At 38.5% G+C, this 20,126-nt stretch overlaps 1 protein-coding gene across 1 annotated transcript; it reads right to left on the minus strand.

The window, feature by feature from the left end:
- Nucleotides 1–238: 238 nt before the first annotated feature.
- On the minus strand, nucleotides 239–19,547 carry LOC109029306 (uncharacterized). The gene is made up of 4 exons (XM_031001249.3): nucleotides 19,510–19,547; nucleotides 6,594–6,819; nucleotides 5,260–5,315; nucleotides 239–742 (listed from the first exon to the last, which is right to left on the minus strand). Exons 1-4 carry the CDS (start codon nucleotides 19,545–19,547, stop codon nucleotides 721–723), a joined length of 342 nt encoding a protein of 113 aa, XP_030857109.1. The 3' UTR covers nucleotides 239–720.
- Nucleotides 19,548–20,126: the final 579 nt, after the last annotated feature.

The following is a 20,126-nucleotide window of genomic DNA, read 5'->3' on the forward strand; positions in this document are numbered from 1 at the left end:
AAAGTGCAAAAATGCCTGTTCTGGTGTTTGTTTATTTGCAGTAGTTGCATGAGCCTCTGTCCTCAGGGTCTCTGTTTCCTTCTTCGTGTCCTGCGTCTCCATACTGCTTCTCTTCAAGTGCCATCTGTGAGACTCAGGGGGATCCCCCGACATTTACGGTCCTTAGCAGTAGGGTTTTCCCTAGTGGTAAATGGGAGAGAATCCTGAATTCTAGTCACCAGGAAGCAGAAGTACGGCTGAGAGACACTGAAACTCAAGGTCAAGTCTTGCAGGCAAGGAAGAGAATAGCAAGTTGAGCCCTGGCTGATTCAGAGTCCTTTATACTATTGAGATGTACACATTTTTTGGATTATATCACCTGAAAAAGCATGAGGTTTCCACTGTGACATTTATTTTCTTGGCCTTGAAACCCAGAATATTGAGAATGTGGCTGTTAACCAAAGCCTCCTGAACTGAAGGAGGTCTTTTCTTGTACAGTGTGTGAAAGCAGAGAGGAGCTGTTCATTGTAGCCTTTGAAGATCACCTCTTAATTTCCCCGTGTTCTTATTCTCTAACGATGTGCTTCACTCTTCTTTGGAGGGGAGCCTCCTCTGTGCTGTTTGAGATCAGTACTTCCTACTGCCTTTATGATGGCCTTAGAGAAGTTCTCCTGCCGGATCTAGATGGATCTCACATTATGAAAGGAGCAACAGAACCCTGTAGGAAGGCCAGGGCTCTATTTATTTACATTTGAGGTGGTGGCTGTGGAGGAGGAAGATTCAAAACACACAAAGTTATGTATGAATTATGATGTGATATGTTCAGCTTTTAGCTCTCTACTGGGCAGCACTTCAAAGTTTGTTTCAATGGATTTTCTTCAGGGGGCCACACCAGCATCCTCCAAATGGGAGTCTGAGGATGCCTCCCATCTTACATCACTCACAGATCACTGCCAGAGCAACAAGAAACAAAAACCCTAACAATTTACAGTTCACCCTCTTTGATGTAAGGTGCAGTGGGGACACGAAGCCCAGGCCTCTGAGTAGGGTGTAGTTGGATTGGCACAGAAAGCAAATTCTTTCTTTCCTCAAGAAGAAGGAAAACTACACTAGCAAATTAAAAATATTAGCAAGCTTCTACTCAGATACATTTAGCTTGATTTGGGTCAAGGTGGGGGAAGGGAAGAGTAAGGAATTCAAACAGCCTGTGCCAAGGATTTGCTGAACATGTTCTTTAAAAAAATGCTGACGGGCATTAAATTAAGTAACAACTGCAGATTACACAAGGGTAAACACTGCTGCTAATGTTTGACTAAAAGCTAACTGAGGGCTCTAAGTGATTCCAGTTAATTTATAGATCACGCCAGTAACAGCCCCAGGGGACTGGGGCTGCTGAAGGTGGGAGATTCGTTTTATAGCCAGAAGCCACGTTTTTAATTTTAGAAAAAGAAAACTAAAGCTGTAGGAACTGATTTAGAAACTTCAGAGGGAGAGAGAGAAAAAGAGAGGGAGAGAGGGGAGGGAGGAAAGAGAGAAAGAGAGAGAGAGAGGTGTAGGGGGAATGAATTGAATGTCTTTGCTGGGCTTGGGATAGAAAAGTGGCTAAGAAAAAAACAGAAAGAAACACATCTAACTTTAAATAACTCTTCCAGGAGGAGAGAGCATGCTAGGATCAAGAGTTAACTATTCCTATGGGGTAGGGGTCTTAAATTCAAGACTGTGCCAGGGGCTCCATCGACCCCAAATGAAAGAGTATAAACTGCCTCATGTTATCAAATAAGATTAATTTAATTTTGCAACATTTAGCTTCAAGTTAAAATTTAAATATATGGTTGTACAGTAAATGATTTTAAAATTATAGTCCCTCCAACATAACCTCTCTTGACACAATTTTAAATGCTTTTTAAATGGGATGTGTAGTTTGTTTAATACATAGCAGTTGATGTCCTTAGATTGGGTTTTCATCATGTATTTTAATTTACTAAGGCTGGGATGACCATAATTGCCTAACAATTCAATGCAATGGAATGGGCTACTTCAGCACTTTTTACTGCATTTTTCCATATAATATCTAAAAGTCACCCTGCGACACACACAGGCTATGTTTATGAAAGCAAGGCTTTAACCCTTGCATTTTTCTAGGTTTGAATAATTTTCTTAATAAGGCAAAAAATGTTTGCAAATTTGCACCATGATGTCAGCACGTCATTGTGAAGGAGGTAGGACTGGCCTGCACTTCAGGGATGGAGTCCTGTCCATTTGGTGTTTGCAAACCTTGAGGATCCTCGTGGAAGCCCAGTAACTCCAAAGACCCTTGTTTCTTCCCAAGTTTCTGTCTCCTCTCAGGCAAGGGCAAACATATCTGCTTTGCTAGGCCAGTCTTTAGTTTAATCTTAGAGTCTCAAAAACAAACAGTGGTAAGGTCTGGATAAGATAGTTATCCATTTCTGCGTTTGCCCAGATGAAACTTTAAAAATGCTAAAAATACCAGGGCAATTTCTGTTAATTGCTCTGGATTATCAGGCTGGAGAAATGGATTGGGCGGCTATATCCTAGTCTATTAAATCTTGTGCTAACTTTACTGATATCGTCTCTTGGACTCTGGCAGCCTATTCTGCTTTTCAGCGTTCTCCAGGGATGCTCCCAGAGTGTTGGAAACCAAACTCCCTGTCTGCAGAGACAGCCCTAACACCAAAACTTTTGCTTTGCTAGAGAAGCCAGAAGAGAAAAATAATGCTGTTGCATCCTCTCTGACTCAGTTGACTCACTTTATGACGTTTATTGTCGGATCCCAAACTTGATGGCTGACCTGACTGAGGTCACCAGCCCCATAGGACTATTTTAAAACTTTGAAAATCACAAGGCATTTTCAGTTCTTGCCACTTATGAGTTTGTGCAACTATTCTGATGAGTGATCCTTGAAGATACACTGCCTCGAAATATGAAGGTGTGCCAAGCTCTAGCGAAACTGAAAAAAAAAAAGTGTCATTTCAGAATGACCAGAATCAGTAGACATTGTTTATTACCCTTACCCTCCACACCTGATGTTAAAAACAAAGACTAGGAACACCCATGCCTGCCAGGTCAGTTTATTTGTGAACATTGAGGAATGTCTAAAGGGGATTAAGCTTTCATGTATGGAAATGCTTTCTAATTCAAATAACCCACTGTAATTTTTTAAAAAGTGACATGAATTGATGATTGTAGATACCGTCATACTGTATGACCAAATAACATGATTATAATGATGTGGCATTTCCTTTCCTTGTCTTTAACAAAACATATGGCTTTAGGTTACATTTGTCTGGCTTTTGGTTCTTCTACTTTAACTCGAAAGATTAAATTTATGCAATTTCTCAAGATCCCGAATCACAAAGTTGGGTAATGGCAAATGGTATCCTAATAACAACAATAATAGCTGGATTTTATTGTGTAGCTATTCAGTGACTGCTCTAAACAACAACCCTAGAGGGCAGGTACTATTGTTATTCCATTGCAAGTTTAGGAAGTGAGGCACAGAGAGATGTCAGGCATCCACAGTCACACAGCAGTTGATGCAGGAGCGCAGATTCAGCTACACTGCCTGTTTTTATCTAGTTTTGGGCTCTGCCAGCGAGAGGAAATGTCACCACTCTTTATTTCCAGGATCAAACTGCATATGCACACTATATTAGCTCCACCGGACTCTGTAATCTAACTTATTTTGGCATGGTAGACCCTTCATGCTAGAGTGGAGGAAGAGGGACTGGATTTATTCTCCATTGTGCCTGAAGAATCCATCTCCTCCTACAACTTAGAACACACATTTTGTTTTTTAAGATTGGACTATTTTATTGGAAAACAATGGTAGCTGCACTTAGCTTACTATTAATACATGTCAGAAATTTTTCAAAGTACTTTCCATTTCTTTTTCATTTTATTCTCACACTATGAAGTAGACAGTATTATCATCTCCATGTTATAGATGGGTATACTGAAACACAGATGAGTCATGTCAGTTACTTAAAATTGTCTAGTCAGAGGGACACAGAGATGGGCTCACGTCCAGGTAGCCAGGTCCCATAGTCCATGCTCTTAATGCTACACTATCTTTCCAATGAGTTGATAACTAGTCAGGTGATTTGAGGGTTAGCAATAAAATGATTTGGACTGAGTTCTATCACAGCTGATAGAATTGCAGAATTGGCCATTTTATCATTAACAAGAGCAGTGCTGCCCCCCCGTTTCTGCCACTGTCATCGCAGAACATTCCAGAAGAAAGGTCCTAGGAGGATCTACAGTGGCTTGTGTTGCTCTCCCAGCATCTCAGACTATGATATCTAACTCTTACTTCTCTTTTCTATACCTTGGTTCTCCTGCCTCAGAATAATAAGCCCAATAACAATAGCCTCTTTTTATTTGTGGTGTTTTCCAGCGTACAAAGCGATTTCTCACATTGGGTGATGTGAACCTCACTATGGTTCTGTAGGGTGTATTCAGTCTTCATTGTATTGATAAGGAAACTGTAGTTCAGAAACACCCAAAGCCACAAAATTGGTCAAAACGGGCTGGACTTAAAACCTGGCTTTATAGCTGGACGCGGTGGCTCACGCCTGTTATCCCAGCACTTTGAGAGGCCAAGGTGGGTGGATCACGAGGTCAGGAGATTGAGACCATCCTGGCTAACATGGTGAAACCCTGTTTCTACTAAAAATACAAAAAATTAGCTGGAGGTGGTGGCGGGCACCTGTAGTCCCAGCTACTCCGGAGGCTGAGGCAGGAGAATGGCGTGAACCCAGGAGGCGGAGCTTGCAATGAGCCGAGATCGCGCCACTGCACTCCAGCCTGGGCCACAGAGCGAGGCTCCATCTCAAAAACAAAAACAAAAACAAAAACAAACAAACAAAAAAAAAAACAAAACGCTGGCTTTATAATCTCCTATCCCCTATCCCTATTCCCAAATCCTCCTGCAGTGAGAAATAACCTCTTGTAGCAGCCATTTCAGTGGGAGTCAAAGCACTTCACAAAACCCTCTCCTTGTTCCTTGGAACAAGTCTCTATGAAGTGGTCCAAGCAGCCAGCAGAAGTGGCTGGAGAGCACCCACATATGCTGCCCACACTGTATTTTATGCCTGAATTTATTTGCCATGTAGACATCTTACTGTAGTGGTTGAGGATATTGGAACTACTTAGATGAAAGAACACCTAAGCCCCTGGTGGGCTTCTGTTAAACTGTGTAGGTCCATAGCACAGATAGGGCAGCAATGACAGTACTCTGTGAAGAGGAGAAGGTGTGCTTACAATGAACGGGGCCTTGGCGTCCACCTCTTGCAGATGGAGAGAAGTGTTGCTTTTTCCTAGAGAAAAGAAATGAACAAGACCTGTTGATAGTGAATGAGTTGGGTCCCCGTGCTCCCTTTTCTCTGCCATGCCCTTCAGGTGGGATGCTGGCACAGGGAGGATTAGATGTTTGGCCTACTTACTCATTCCAACTTATAGCTCAGAAGGATGGAGCTTAGCTGGAGGCTGAATGCTGGAACCCCACCAGAGCATTTCAGAATAGCCTAGGCCGTTTCCACAGGTCTGAATCTGTGACCTAGGGGCAGGCTCTTAGAACAACATATTCTCATATAATGTGACTGGCTGGCTCTAAGGTGTCCCTAAGAAAAGCTAACATCCTCTGCTCTAATCAGGCAGAAAGGAGTGAGAGGAGGAAGAGAGAGGAACCTGGAGAAAAAAAATGCAATAAAGGCCTGTAAAAGGAAAACTCACAAAGCCCTTCTCTGAAGAGCCTTTAAGATGGAGTTTACCAGCAAGGTACTAGCAGACACATACGAGCAGGTTAACATCCCTAAAATAAAGCAGGAGCCAGTAATAACAGGGTCGGGCAACAGAAAGCTACAGCTGGTAAGGAAGTCAGCAGCACCACACCATTAGATACAGCAATTACTTTAGATACAGGGTGGGGTCCCAGCTCTGCAGCACACGCTCTCAGGCTGGAGAAACAGGCTGTGCTTCTGGGAAAGCATTCTCCACCCTGGGGTACAGATCCCTGGAGCCTTAAGAAGGCGTTGCAGAAAAATTAAGCATTATCTCGTCTGAGTCCCCTAGGCTGGGTTAGAAGTTGCTTGCCTGATTATTGCGTGCAGCTGGAATGGTCTTGGTGCAGGGAGGGATCTGGGCTGAGGAGGATGGGCTGAGAGGGGAGAGGGGAGAGGGGAGAGGGGAGAGGGAAGAGGGGAGAAGGGGACCCGCACGCATGCGCACTGTAGCAGAAGCTGCAACTTTGCCGGTTGCAGGGCTGTTGTGAGATAGGGTGCTTGCTACTGTGACTGGGGCCCCGCCTTGCAGATCTGCTTGTCATCACTTACCCTCTCTTGGTGGTTTGGGCATGCACTTCTTTGGGGGAACAAACAAAATTTTAAAAGTTCCTGAGTTTGACAGCAGCAGCCAATCACTTTCCTCCCTATTACCCTCTCTTTTTTCTAAAGTAGTCAAATGCCAGCTTCTATTTCACTAGTTTCTATTTCTGTGAAAAACATTTCAGAACTGCTTTCCTCATCCTTCCCACTAAAAATCAAGCATCCCATCCCCCGCCCTCCTGTTCTGTGCAGGAAGGGTTGGCCCACACTCACCTGATGTGTTCCCTCCTCAGTCGTGGCCAGCACCAGGTGGTTGCTGCCATCAGATGATGTTCTGCCCTGGCAAGCACATGTTTTTAAATGACTTGCGTACCCAAGCTTATAAAAACAAATGCACCCAGACGAAGTTCCAGCGCCCCGCGGGGATACACTGAAATTCTCTGGCCTTGCTGAGCTGGGCTTTGGCTTCGAGTCTCCTCTCAGGCAGACCTGGATACGTCTTCATTCATGTGCCTATTTTAGTCATTGCAAAATGCTTTATAATAATTCCAGACGTGAAATGTGCACAGGAGGACTCTAGTTTGGAGCACAGGCTTTGGGGTCAGAACCTCGGCTTGAATTTTGATGCAATGTATCTGTATAGGTAAGTCTTTTTCACCTCTGTGCCACAGTTTTCCCATCTACAGCAGCAACACCTGTCTGTATAGGGTTCTTGTCAGAATTGAATGAGATAAATGTGATGTATTTAGCACAGTTCCTAGTACATAGACAAACATTAGTTCAATAAAGTTTTTCTAGTATTATCATTTCCTTGTTTTTTCCAAAAAGTAGTTAATCTGAGCACACATCTGTTTATAGGAGGAGGTCTGATGGCCGGGAGGACAGGAAGAAGGAACCCACAATGAAGCAAAAGTCGCGTTTAACTCTGTCCTCACCATTCCTCTCCTGGGCCTGTCCTAAACTGGAAGCTGGGGGAGGATGGAGTGCTGGAATGCTGCAGAAGTCTCATGGGAGGGCGCCTGGTGTTCACCACGTGTGTACACTGTTGCACGACCAGGTTGGCACTTTGCATGTGGGAAAGGATCAGAGAATGGTGGGGGATGCTTAAGAGGCATCACTGGAATCCTACGGTACCACAGACCAGAGCCTTCCCTTCCCTTCCTCTCCCACAGATGAAAATTTGAATGCTGGGGCTCAGTGGAACACCTGAAGGAAGCTGGTGAGGCAGATGTCCCGCTATGCCTTCCAAGTGTCATGCAACCAGTTCATGCCTGTCAGCATCTCTGCCGGTGGACTCTGTGAGTCAGCAAATCTACAGAGCAGAGAGCCACAAGTGGGGACAGATGTGGTCAAATGCCATTTAAATCAGTGATTCTCAACCCAGGAGTTGTCATGGCACTGGCCTTGAGTGAGCTGGACCAAGGGAAGTGGTAGAATTCCCCATGAAGGACCAAGTGAGCAGATAGAAGTTTCTCCATTTTAACTTTTTCTGAGTCAATTTAAAAAACACCTAGTGCCTTTTTCTGTACATAGTGCCTGTGGGTTTGAATTTAAGCCTACCCAAACGTGCTTTTCTCCCACCTATTTTGAACCTTGCATGTCTCCAGGATAAGAATTAACATAAGCTATAAATATTCTTCCAGGACTAATTATTAACCGTGAATGTTGAGTGGCCTTGACAAATATAAAATGTTATATATAGGCCCAAGAGTAGATCAGAGAGTCTATCTACTTCAAGTTGAGACTCGGAGTTTTCATTAAACTCTGCAGTCTCACAGTACTTCCAATCATTTCAGGGCAGACGAAAGTTCCGTGGTATATCTTTTTAATGTGGCAGGCCTCGAGGGTGGATTGAGTTAGGCAATTTATCCCCTTTTATGCCATATATTCACATGCAACACTCTAATGGGGTAACATAAAACCACAGACAGGTTTTTTTACAGCGGTATTTAAGGGAACTAGGAAAGCAGCCCAAATCATGTGGAAAAAGCTGGGGAAAGAAGTATCAGAGGAGAAAGGGGACCTTAGCAGAAATGACAAAAGTGAAAAGCCTTCCTAACTCCTTCAGACATGATGCTTAAAATTGTGTTTCTTTGGCAACTTATAATTTTCTGAAGCTGGTTCTCAGCCTCAGATCCTCCCCCAAGGTTTTTATGTTGTATTTTGACTCAGTAGGAGGGATCCAGTCCCAGACCTTCCGGCTCTCACCAGTACACCACAGGCTCACGCCATCCAGCAATCAGATGACAGGAGGAGGAGAGGTTCAAAGAGGACTACTGTATTTCTCAGAAGGGGCTGGCTCATCTACCCTCCAGTGTATTACTCACACTGTAGATGCAGAAAACATGTCAAAGCATACTGGGGCTCTGCAATGCATGCACCCACACACATGTACACATACGCACACACTTCCAAACTAAAAAGGAGAACTGAGCTCAAAAGGGGACAGTGTGCAACTGGTGCTCCATGTTGTAAGGACCCCCCTCCTGCGGGCGCGGCTACCCCAGCAGGCTTGTCCGGGCATGTCCGCCCAGTTGACGCCAGGCCAAGTTTTACGGGAGGAATTGGCCTGTGTCTAAAGCTGGAGTTCAGCTTTGCTGACTATGGAGACTGATCTGTTGGTTGTCAGCAAAGAAAAGGTGGTTTCAAAAGAGCAGCAGAGGACTCTGTGCTAGTTGCTACTGGCCAGCTTTGACTCCGATTGGAAGCTTGAAAAACATAGATTGGAAGCTATGCAGAATATCTAGTGACAGAAATAAATCAGAGATTGCCAGGGGCTGAGGGTGAGAGGAAGGAGAGTGACTTCAAAGGGGCACAGATGATTTCTCAGGGTGTCGGAAATATTCTGTCTTGATTGAGGTGGTGATTACTCGACTGTATATGCTTGTAAAAATTTGTAGAACTGTGTGCCTGAAAAGGGTGAATTCTACTGTATGTAAATTATAACTCGATAAACCTGATTTTTAAAAACACTGTAGTTTGGGAGGCCATATAAAACCAAATAACATTTTGAGTCACTAATGCCTCTTTAAGAATATTTTGGATTGATTTTTTTTATTAGATTAAAAAAAATTCTTCTTGGTAAATATTAACCCTTTAAGAGCCAAGTGGAGGAGTGGAATCTGTATGTTTTAGAGTTGTTTGTGCTTTTTAGTTGGTCACTTTACACACTTAATTTTCAATTTTATTTAGAAAAAGAGGTTATGCTTATGAAGCATAAAAGCTGTAATTCCAAAAGTTGAATTGGTTTTGAGACCCCAAAGTCATGACTATGTAGAGAATTTCTAAATTCTTAAGGATAACCTATTTAGGAAAACCTAAGAAATCAACTATTACAACTAATGCTTCATTATGATACCTGGATACAAAATATAAAAAATATCCATAATCAGATAATAATCGTAAAGAGGGAAAAGAGCTCTTTTACACAAGCAAGAATAAGAACAATAAAACCTGGAAACAAACTTGTTTGTTTATATAGGGCTTCTATCAATTTAGTTGTAAAACTTTAGTTAATATGAAATCAGGCTTGAATAAATTGAGACATATTTTATATTATTGGATGATGTCACTGTTCCTCAAATTGATTGTTAGGTCCAATATGATTCTAATCAAAATCCCAATTGGAATATTTTTGAATGAAAATGTGACTGTAAGGTTTATCTAGAATAATTTGTGGATAAAAATAACCAAGAAAGATTTATAAACAAATAAGGTAAACTGTACTTCAGATGTTAAAAACCTGTTATAAAGCTTTAATAACATGATATTGGTATACAACTAGACAGAGAGAAGAGAATAGAGTCCCCAAACACACTCAAATACATATAAGAATTTAGTATTTGATGAAGACACTTCAAATTAGGGAAGGAAATGAAAGATTATGCTAGTGAATAGTGCTGGGGAAATTAATTCAGTTTTTAAGGGAAGGAGGAGACCCAAATCATATCCCTAAATAAATTCTGGATGAATTAAATAAATTTTAAAATATGAAAACACAAATGAGTAAAAGAAATTATGATAAGTATCTATCAACTCTCAATGTATGGAAGCACTTTTTAAACAAAAAGGTAGAGGAAGAATCTATAAAAGAGAAAACAGAATGTTTTTACATAAAAATTATAAACATATACATCAAAACTCATGATAAAAAAGCATAAGGCAAAGAATAACTTGAAAAAAGGGCAAAATAGAAGACAAAGGTTAACATGGTTAATATGTGAAGAGCTTCCGAAGTCAATGATTAGAAGATAAATATCCTAAGCAGAAAAATTTTCAATATTCACAAAAAAGGAATTTGTACAAGCAGAAAAAAATTAGACAATAAATCATGAAAAAATTTCAGGCTCACTATTTAAAAATAATTTTAAAAGACACAAATTTCTGTCCATTAAATTAGCAAATATTTTAAATTTCAAAAAACTTTGATAATTACATAGTTGGGTAAAAGTTCAAGATAAAGGAAAATCTCATCCACTGCTGGTGGAAGTATAACAATCTTTTAAATTTTCTGGTTAGAAATGTTGGCAATATGTATGTATTCAAAGACTTAAATCTGTAAACAATATTTGACCTAATAATTCCTTCTTAAGGAATCTATCCTTTCTTTGGATATATTTTTTAGGAAATACAAGGATTTAGGTATAAGGATGTTTATTGCAGGGTTACTTGTGACTGAAAAATTCTAAAAATAGGTTTAATTAATGACAGCTCATCTGTAGGCATGGAAAACCACATTCTCAGGAATATTTAAGGCTTTAGAAAAAATATAAAAGGTAAGAAAAATATAAGAGGCAAAGTTGCATGTACAATAGAGCTGTGGGTGGGCTTGGCTATATATGTACGTACATGCATATATGTACACACACAGAAAAAAGACTGGAAGGATTTGTGTCAATGAAATGTTAATAGTGGTTCTTAGGATGGTGGAATGATTAGCGGGTTTTTATTACCTTTATGTGGTACTTTTTCAAATTTTCTGTAAAAAGGCTGTATTAACTTTATGATCAGAAGTATAAACATTATTTTTGTAATTTTCTTTGCTATCAAGGGCTCCCTCTGCTGCTCACCTAAAAAATTATGAAGAGTTGGCTTCCTACTTCTCATTCCTGATTTTCCTCATCTCGTAATAGCCTCTGTTCTTATCTTGTGACCACTTTCCACTTATTTACCTTAGAAGCAGACTCTTCTAATTTGAGTATTTGGAATGATATGTCAAGTTCTAGACGTTTGTTTTTAATTGAGATATAACTGACATACACTAGTCGTCCGTTTAAAGGGTACAATTCAGTGGCTTTTAAGTATATTCACAGAGTTGTGCAAATGTCACCATGATCTAATTCCAGAATATTTCTGTCACCCCCAAAAGAAAACTTATGCTCATTATCAGTAACCCTTGATTACTTCTTTCCGCCATCCCTAGTAACCACTAAACTACTCTTAGTATTTATGGTGTTGGGTCTAAGAAAATGATACCCCACACAATGGTGCTTTGGCATACTGAACACTTTGAATTAAATGAAGATGGAGTACCTTAGAAGCTGCCTCAGAACCCAAAACGTTTTAACCCTCTTTTGTTTCTTCTCCCCTGACTCCAAGAGCAAGGAGGGACTCTGTCTGGAATTTCCTTATCTAACTAAGGAAACTTCTCAAAAGACATGCAATTGTCTGAAGACTCACTCTCCAGGAATCTCATGAAATAATCCAGAAAGACTACCCACCTGAGAAAAGAAAAGACTATAAAAGTCATCACTACATGCAGTTAGACTTTTCATCTATTCTTTTGAGGGCAGGTTGGAGAGATTACCTAGGAGACTTTTTCTACATACTAAGACAACCTTTGTTCACAAGGCAGTTCCACCCCTCTCCTTCCCTTAACTTGCCAGTCCCATTCAGTTTCCTAAGATAATTATTTACAAAATAATATTTGCCTCCTGGGTCCATTCATTTCCTCTGAAAATCACTTACTACCCTTCTAAAGTTGGTTACAGCTCCCTACTTTTCTCTCCCGTATGAGGAGGACATTTAAACCTTAACCATATGGCCCTTTTTTTGAGTCTCATATTTTGTATGGCTCCCATGGTTATGCATATTAATTAATGTGTAAACTTTTTCTCATGTTAATCTGTCTATTGTCACTTTATTTCAGTGAAACTTCAGAAAGGGCAGAAAGGAAGTTTACTTCTGCCTCTACAATGGATTTGCCTACTTTAGACATGTTTTCAAGATTTATCCATGTCATGGCATATACCAGGACTTCATTTCTTTTATGATTGAATAATATTACATGGTTTTAATATACTATATTTTGTTTATCTGTTCATCAATTAATAAATCCTTGGGTTGTTTTCACTTTTAGGCTATAATAATTAACGCTGTTGGGAATATTTACTTGTAAGTTTTTGTTATATGTTTTTAATTCTCCTGGGTAGATACTTAGGGATAAAATTGCTGAATTAGATTGTAACTTTATGTTTAGAAACTGCCCAACTGTTTTCCAAAGTAACTATCGTTTTTATATTTCACCAGCATTGTATGACAGTTCTGGTCTTTCCTTATTTAAACTAATACTTAATTATTGCCTTTTATTGTAGCTATCCTAGTAGATATGAAGTGTTATCTCATTATGGTTTTGATTTGCATTCTCTAATGACTAATAATATCAAGCATCTTTTCATGTGTATACAAGATATTTGTATATCTTCTTTAGAGAAATGTCTATTCAAATCCTGTGCCTATGTTTTAATTGGATAATTTATGTTTTTATTGTTGAGTTGTAGTAGTTTTTAAATATATTCTGGATCCTAGACCTTTAACAGTATATGATTTGTAAATATTTTCTCCCATTCTGTGGGTTGGCTTTTCACTTCTTTATATTATCTTTTGAAGTACAAGTTTTTTATTTTGATAAAGTCCAGTTTATCTATTTTTTTCTTTTTTTGCTTGTCTTTTGGTGTCGTATCTAACAAACCATTGCCTAAATCTGAAGTCACAAATTTTACAGCTGTGGTTTCTTCTAAGAGTTTTATGCTTTTAGCTTTCACATTTAGGTCTTTGATACATTTTGTGTTAATTTTTGTATAGGGTAGGAGATAGGAATCCAATTTCATTCTTTGATATGTGTATATGTGTATCTCCCATTTTTGCAGCACCATTTGTTTAAAAGACTATTGTTTCCTCCTTTGAACTGTTTGGACATTCTTGTCAAAAATCAGTTGACCATAAATGTATGAGTTTATTTTCAGACTCTCAATCCTATTCCATTGATAAATGTGACTATCCTATGCCACTACTATACAATCTTTATTGCTGTAGCTTTGTGCTGTAGATATCAAAATCAGTAAGTGTTAGTTCTTTAACTTTGGGTTTTTTTTTTCAGATTATTTTTGTTATTCTGGACCCCTTGCATTTCCACATGAGGTTCAGTATTAGCTTATACATTTATACAAAAAAGGCAGCTGGAATTTTGATGGAGACAGTGCAAAAACTCTAGAAGAATTCAAGGAGTTTGTTATCTTAACAATATTAAGTGTTCCAATCTGTGAACACAAGATGTATTTCCAGTTATTTAAGTCTTCTTTAGTTTCTTTCAATAATATTTTATAGTTTTTAGTATACTAGTCTTGGAATTATTTTGTTAAATTTATTCCTAATTATTTTATTCTTAAAGCTGTTATAAATGAAACTATTTTAATTTTATTTACTGGTTGTTCATTGCTGGTGTATGAAAATACAATTGAGTATTCTATATTTCTCCTGTATCCTTTAACCTTGCTAAACTGGCTTATTAGACTTTCGTGAATTCCTTAAAATTTTCTATATAATGTCATTGGCAAACAGATAGATTTACTTCTTCCTTTTCAATTTGGCTGCCTTTATTTATTTTTCTTCACTAATTGCTCTGGCTAGAGACTCCAATACAATGTTGAATAGGAGAGGCTAGAAAGAACATTCATTTCCTGGTCTTAGTGGGAAAGATTCCAGGATTTCAGCATTAAGCATGATATTAGCTGTGCATTTTACTCTGATGTTGTTTACCAAGTAGAGGAAGTTCCCTTTCATCCCATTTCTTGAGTGTTTCATCATGAAATCATTTTTATTATAGATTCAGACAAATTATTTTTCTGCATCTTTTGAGATGATTCTGTAATTTTAGTCTTTCTTTATTAACATGGTATATGACATAGAAAAATTTTGGTATATCAAACCAACCTTGCATTCCATTGATAAATTCCATTTGATCATTTGGTACAATTCTTTTTAAAATGTTGCACACTGAATTAAGTGTTCTAGTGTTTTTTGAGGGTTTTTTTGGCATTTATATTTATAAGGGATATTGTTCTGGAAGTATCCTTACTTGGGATATTTTTGTCTGGGTTTGATATCAGAGCAACACTGATCTTATAGAATAAGATGGGAAATAGTCCCACCTCTTCTATTTTTGAAAGAGTTTGTGAAAGATTGCACTTACTTGTCTTTGAAACACTTGGTAGAATTTGCCAGTGAGTACATCTGGTCATAGGCTTTTCTTTGTGGGAAGTTTTTTGATTATGAATTCAATTTCTGTATTTGTTATAGGTTTATTTAGAGTCTGGCAGTTTGTTTATAACGTGCCTCAAAGAGAATTTTTTGGGGGTTGAATCTAATTAGGGACCTTTGAGTTTCCTGAATCTGGGTGTTTATATCTCTCCTAAGACTTGGGAAGTTTTCAGCTATTATTTAATTAAATAGGTTTTCTGTGCCTATCTTCATCTCTTCTCCCTCTGGCATTGTTATAATGTGAATATTTGTTGGCTTAATGATGTCCTGTAGGTCCCATAGGATTTCTTCATTCTTTTTATTCTTATTTGTCTTACCTCTGAGTTATTTCAAAAGAACTATCTTAAAGTTCAGAAATTCTTTATTCTGTTTGATTTAGTCTGTTGTTGAAACTCTCGATTGTATTTTTATTTCATTCAAGGTATTCATCAGTGTCAAGATTTTCGTTTGGTTCTTCTCATGATATCAATCTCTGTTGTTTTCCTAATTTCATTGAATTGTATTGAATATTGGCTGTATTCTCTTGTATCTCACTGAGTTTTCTTAAGATCATTATTTTAAATTCCCTTTCTGGAATTTTGTTCTTTTCTTTGGATTCTGTTACTGGAGAATTATTTTGCTCCTTTAGATATGTCATGTTTCCTTACTTTTTCTGTGTGTGTGTGTGTGTGTGTGTGTGTGTGTGTTCCTTTGTTGATATCTGTGCATACCAGTGGAGCAGTCATCTTTTCAAATTTGGTGGAGTAGTTTTCAGAGGGAGAGACTGTTTCCTGCACATGAGTCATAGGATGTTGTTTAAGTATGGTGTGTTGGCTTTGGTTTTAGATGGACTCAGTAGCATGGTCTCTGCATTTTATTCAGCTGCAATCCTCATTTATAGTGTCTGCAGTTGTGTCAGCGGCCTAGGCTGTTGGTTTGTGAAGGCAGTGGTATGGTTTTGCTGGGCGAGGTGGGGTGGGGGTAGGGGTTGCTGGGCTGGCTGGCAGGCCAAGTGTGTAGGTATATCAGACTGTCCAGCTGTGTGTCATCTTCCATACTGTGCAAGTCCACCTATTCCCTTGTGGGTGGGGTGCTCTATGTGTTTGAACACCAAAATCTTAGCCATTCCACACAGCAATAGGCTCCAAGCAGCTAGGGTAGTGGTGATGCAGCCACTCAAGCGAGCATACTGGAATGATGGCATGACTTTAGGGATACAGAAAAATAGTGGCTACTGGATCCCAGGGCAGGACTCACTCTAGTAGTGGGTCCGGTTTCAAGATGGCACTGTGTCATACAGCTTTGGTGTGGGGAGTGGGGTGTGTGTGTGTGCACAAAATGGGCTCCTGTTTTGAGGCAATGCAGTTACATGAACTCTAGGCAACTCTCCTAACTGGTTTAGGACATGTGAGGACTATCTACCTCTCCTGTAGCAAAGAACACAGGCATCTGCAGCAGTAATGAGGACTGCTGGGCAGTTGTAGCTTACCCCCTCCCCATAAGAAGTTCATCCTGGCTTTGAGCTGATCTCAACAGGGAAAACAGTATGGCTGAAATAGGGTTCTTCACTCTCTTGTCTATGGTGCTATCCTGGGTTTCTGTGCTCCACAAGGATTTTGCAATTTTCCTGGTGCTCTCCAGTGTACTTCCTCATTCATGCTAGTGAAAATATAGTTGTTTATTCATTGTTTTGGTCCCTTTTTGCTGGGGAAGATGAATACCAGGCAAGTCTAGACAGCTATCTTGCTGACATGGCAGTCCACAAGTTTTTTCAGTTGTCTTAATTTGTAACAATCTTGTTCAGATTAAAATAAACTTAATTTCAATAATATATAAAAATTTTGCATTTGTATAGCTCTATTTCCTTCTGCCTCCTTTGTGCTATTATTTACTAAATTTACTTTAGTCTGAAGGTTTATCTTTAGTATTTCTTGTAGAGCAGTCTGCTAGTGATATATTCTTTCAGTTGTTTATTAGAAATATCTTAACTTCACTTTCCTTAGTTTTTTTACTATATTTAAAATTTCAGCAGCAAAATTTGTGCTGTTACTGTAATACAAGTTAGATTTATATATCATATACTCACAACACAAATTCATAATTATTGCTTTAAGAGGGTTTGAAATAATAAGTTAGAAAAATCAGAGTTACAAATAAAAAAATACATTTATACTGTCTTGTATATGTAGTTACTTTTTCTAATGCTCTTTATTTTCTTTATTTGAATTTGAGTTACTGTCCAGTGTTCTTTGACTTTAGTGTGAAGGACTATCTTTAGTATTTATTTTATTATTTTTTTTTTTTTGAGATGGAGTTTCACTCTTGTCGCCCAGGCTGGAGTGCAATGGTGTGATCTCAGCTCGCTACAACCTCTGCCTCCAGGGTTGAAGTGATTCTCCTGCCTCAGCTTCCTGAGTAGCTAGAATTACAGGCATGTGCCACCATGCCTGGCTAATTTTTGTATTTTTAGTAGGATGGGGTTTCTCCATGTTGGTCAGGCTGGTCTCGAACTCCTGACCTCGGGTGATCCACCCGCCTCGGCCTCCCAAAGTGCTGCGATTACAGACATGAGCCACTATGACTGGCCTATCTTGAGTATTTCTTGTAGAGCAGCCTGCTAGTGATAAATCCTCTCAGCTGTTTATTAGGAATGTCTTAACTTCACTATTTTGAAGAATACTTTTGCTGGATATAAAATTCTAGGTCGACATCTTGGTTGACTTTTTTTTTTTTTTAACACTTAGAGTATATAATTCCATTGCTTCTGGCTTCCATGGTTTCTGATGAGAAATTATTTGTTATTTTTATTGAGAATCCATTGACCTGATAAGTTGTTTCTTTCTTTCAGGTTTCAAGATTCTTTCTTTGTCCTTCAACAGTTTTATTATGATGTATCTAGTTGTAGATCTCTTTGACTTTATCATACTTGGAGTTCGTTGAGCTTCTTGGATATATAGTGTAACATTTTCCTTCCAATTTGGAAAGTTTTCAGTCATTATTTTTAATTTTTTCCCCCTTTCTCTTTATCCTTGACGTCTGAGACTACATTTATGCATGTTTTTAGGCTTGATTATCTCTGAGTCTCTGCTTATTTTTTAAATTCACTTTTATTTCTATTACCTAGACTGGATAATCTCAATGGACCTATCTTAAAGTTTACTGATTCTTTTGTCTGCTTGCTGAAATCTGCTGTTGAGCCCTTGTAGTAAATTTTTATTTCAATTATTTATTTTTCAACTCCAGAATTTCTATTCAGTTCATTTTTATAATTATCTCTTTATTGATATCCTCCATTTGCTGAAATATCATTCTCATACTTACCATAATTATTTAGATATAGTTTCCTTGGTTCTTTGACCATTTTTTAAATTTCTGACTTAAAGTCTATGTCTAGTAAGTCCAACGGCTGTATTTTCTTGTGGATAATTTCTGTTGCTTACTCTATTTTTTCTGTATATAGACTGTTATCTGTCTTTGCATGTCCTATTTTTTTCCTGGGTATTTAAAATAATTTGATGTGGCACTGAAAATCAGACTTTCCTTCTTCTAGGGTTTCTGGTGGTAGTGGTTTTCTGAACTAATTCTTGCTGGTGGTAGTGGTTTCTGAACTAAATACAAAGCCTGTATTTGTTGTTGTTATTGTTATGAGTAGCCACTGAAGTTTCTGCTCAGTGGTCAGCTAATGATCAGACAGAAAGTATTTTACATGCCTGGAAGAAATAAGTACTAAAGTTTTTGCTGAGAGGTTCTGTATACATTTTGGAGCATGGCTTTGACACTAAGTCAAGAACTTGACAATTCTGTCTTAGCCTTTACTTCCTGCTTATACAAAGCTTCAAGTTTAGCCAGAACTGAGAGCACAGGGCATTCTCTGTTTTTCCTGACAATACGCATAGTCCTGAACTTGCACATGGCTCCACATATGCGTGTAGCCTTTTAGATTCCCAGGAATATGTCAGCTTTTCAAAGTTCCCCATGAACATCTCAGATTTTCCTTTGAAGCCTTTTGGTTAGTCTATTTGTATCAACTGTGTCTCACTGCTTCAGGGAGCTGCAATATTCAACAGATTGTTTTCAACAAATGCTCCAGAGGAAAAGGCTGTTTGCATTAGATGACTTTTGAAGCAGATCTTATAAGGACAACCTTTTGAGTAGGGTCTTCCAGGGAACCTCCAGAAAGGTCAAATAATTTTAATTTTCTGGGAATAGGGATTCAAAGAAGCTCCAACCTTGTTTTGCCCTTTCCAGTGACTACAATGCTTCTGCTTTTCATTGTGATTGTGGGTTGTTTATTTTTTATCTACTGTAGAGCTGGAGAAGGTAGAGTGGATTGGAATAGGACAAGTTAAAATGCCACAAAACTCTCTGTACTTACTGAGATTCAGCCATTTTTCTGAATAAACACTCTCTGGATTGCTGCAAGCTTTTGGTTCCTTTCCAGACTTCTGAAAAAGTTAACTCTGACAATTTTTGCTGGTTTTCTTGTTGCTTTTATGGGGGAGAGGATTTTCAGAAGTCATTACTTCGTCATTTTCACTGACATCACTTCAAGTTCTATTTTTTTAATGAATTTTTTAAAGAATTCTGAAATTCCCTCTTAATCACACCTAAATGAGCCACTGTTTATTGAACTTATATTGAATTAATAAGAACAGAATTTAGTTTAACTCACCTGGCAACCTTGATGAAAAGTGGAGTCAGCTGAGCCATTACTCCTTCTCTAAACAATGCTGACTGAATGCAATGTCACTTTGATAGACATTACAGTCAAACAAATGCTCAACACTATTTAGTTGTCTGTATTTGATACTATGTTGAGTTCTGAATAGGTGGAGTGAAAAGATTATTATTCTCAGTTTCTGGTAGCACCGCCTGCTCTAGTCAAGACCAGGTATTGAATTCTACTCAGAAATTTTGTCTGTATGGATGACACCTTGTACTAAGTAGATTATTAATGCTTACATTTTGTTTCTTGGGGGGTACTTTAAGACTGCATAATTTCAATCTTGGATCCTTAGAATCCTAAACTTTTAGAATTGGAAACATCCTTAGGTATCATCTAGTCTGTCATGTCCAAAAAGGTGTTCTAGAGATGTTTATAAATGCAAAGGGACAGAAGAAATACTTTGAGTAAATGTGGCTTAAACAAAGTCAAGCAGGTTTATTTAGTGCTGGGGTTTTTGTAACATTCAATATACTACTTTATACTGTAAATTTCTAAAAGGGGGCAACAACCTGTTGCATTTCCCTAATTAATTGGAGAATGAATTCTTTTTATTAAAACATGTC

Source organism: Gorilla gorilla, chromosome 14 (genome assembly GCF_029281585.2).
Source record: "Gorilla gorilla gorilla isolate KB3781 chromosome 14, NHGRI_mGorGor1-v2.1_pri, whole genome shotgun sequence".
Lineage (NCBI taxonomy): Eukaryota > Metazoa > Chordata > Mammalia > Primates > Hominidae > Gorilla > Gorilla gorilla.

Excerpts from the sequence above, each read along its gene's own strand:
- LOC109029306 (XM_031001249.3), bottom strand. The coding sequence starts at position 19,547 with ATGGCTCAGCTGACTCCACTTTTCATCAAGGTTGCCAG. Across the intron at positions 6,820-19,509 it reads CTTTTCATCAAGGTTGCCAG|ACGTATCCAGGTCTGCCTGA; the intron begins GTGAGTTAAACT and ends ACATGAATGAAG. Across the intron at positions 743-5,259 it reads ACGCCAAGGCCCCGTTCATT|CCACCACCTCAAATGTAAAT; the intron begins GTAAGCACACCT and ends CCTCCTCCACAG.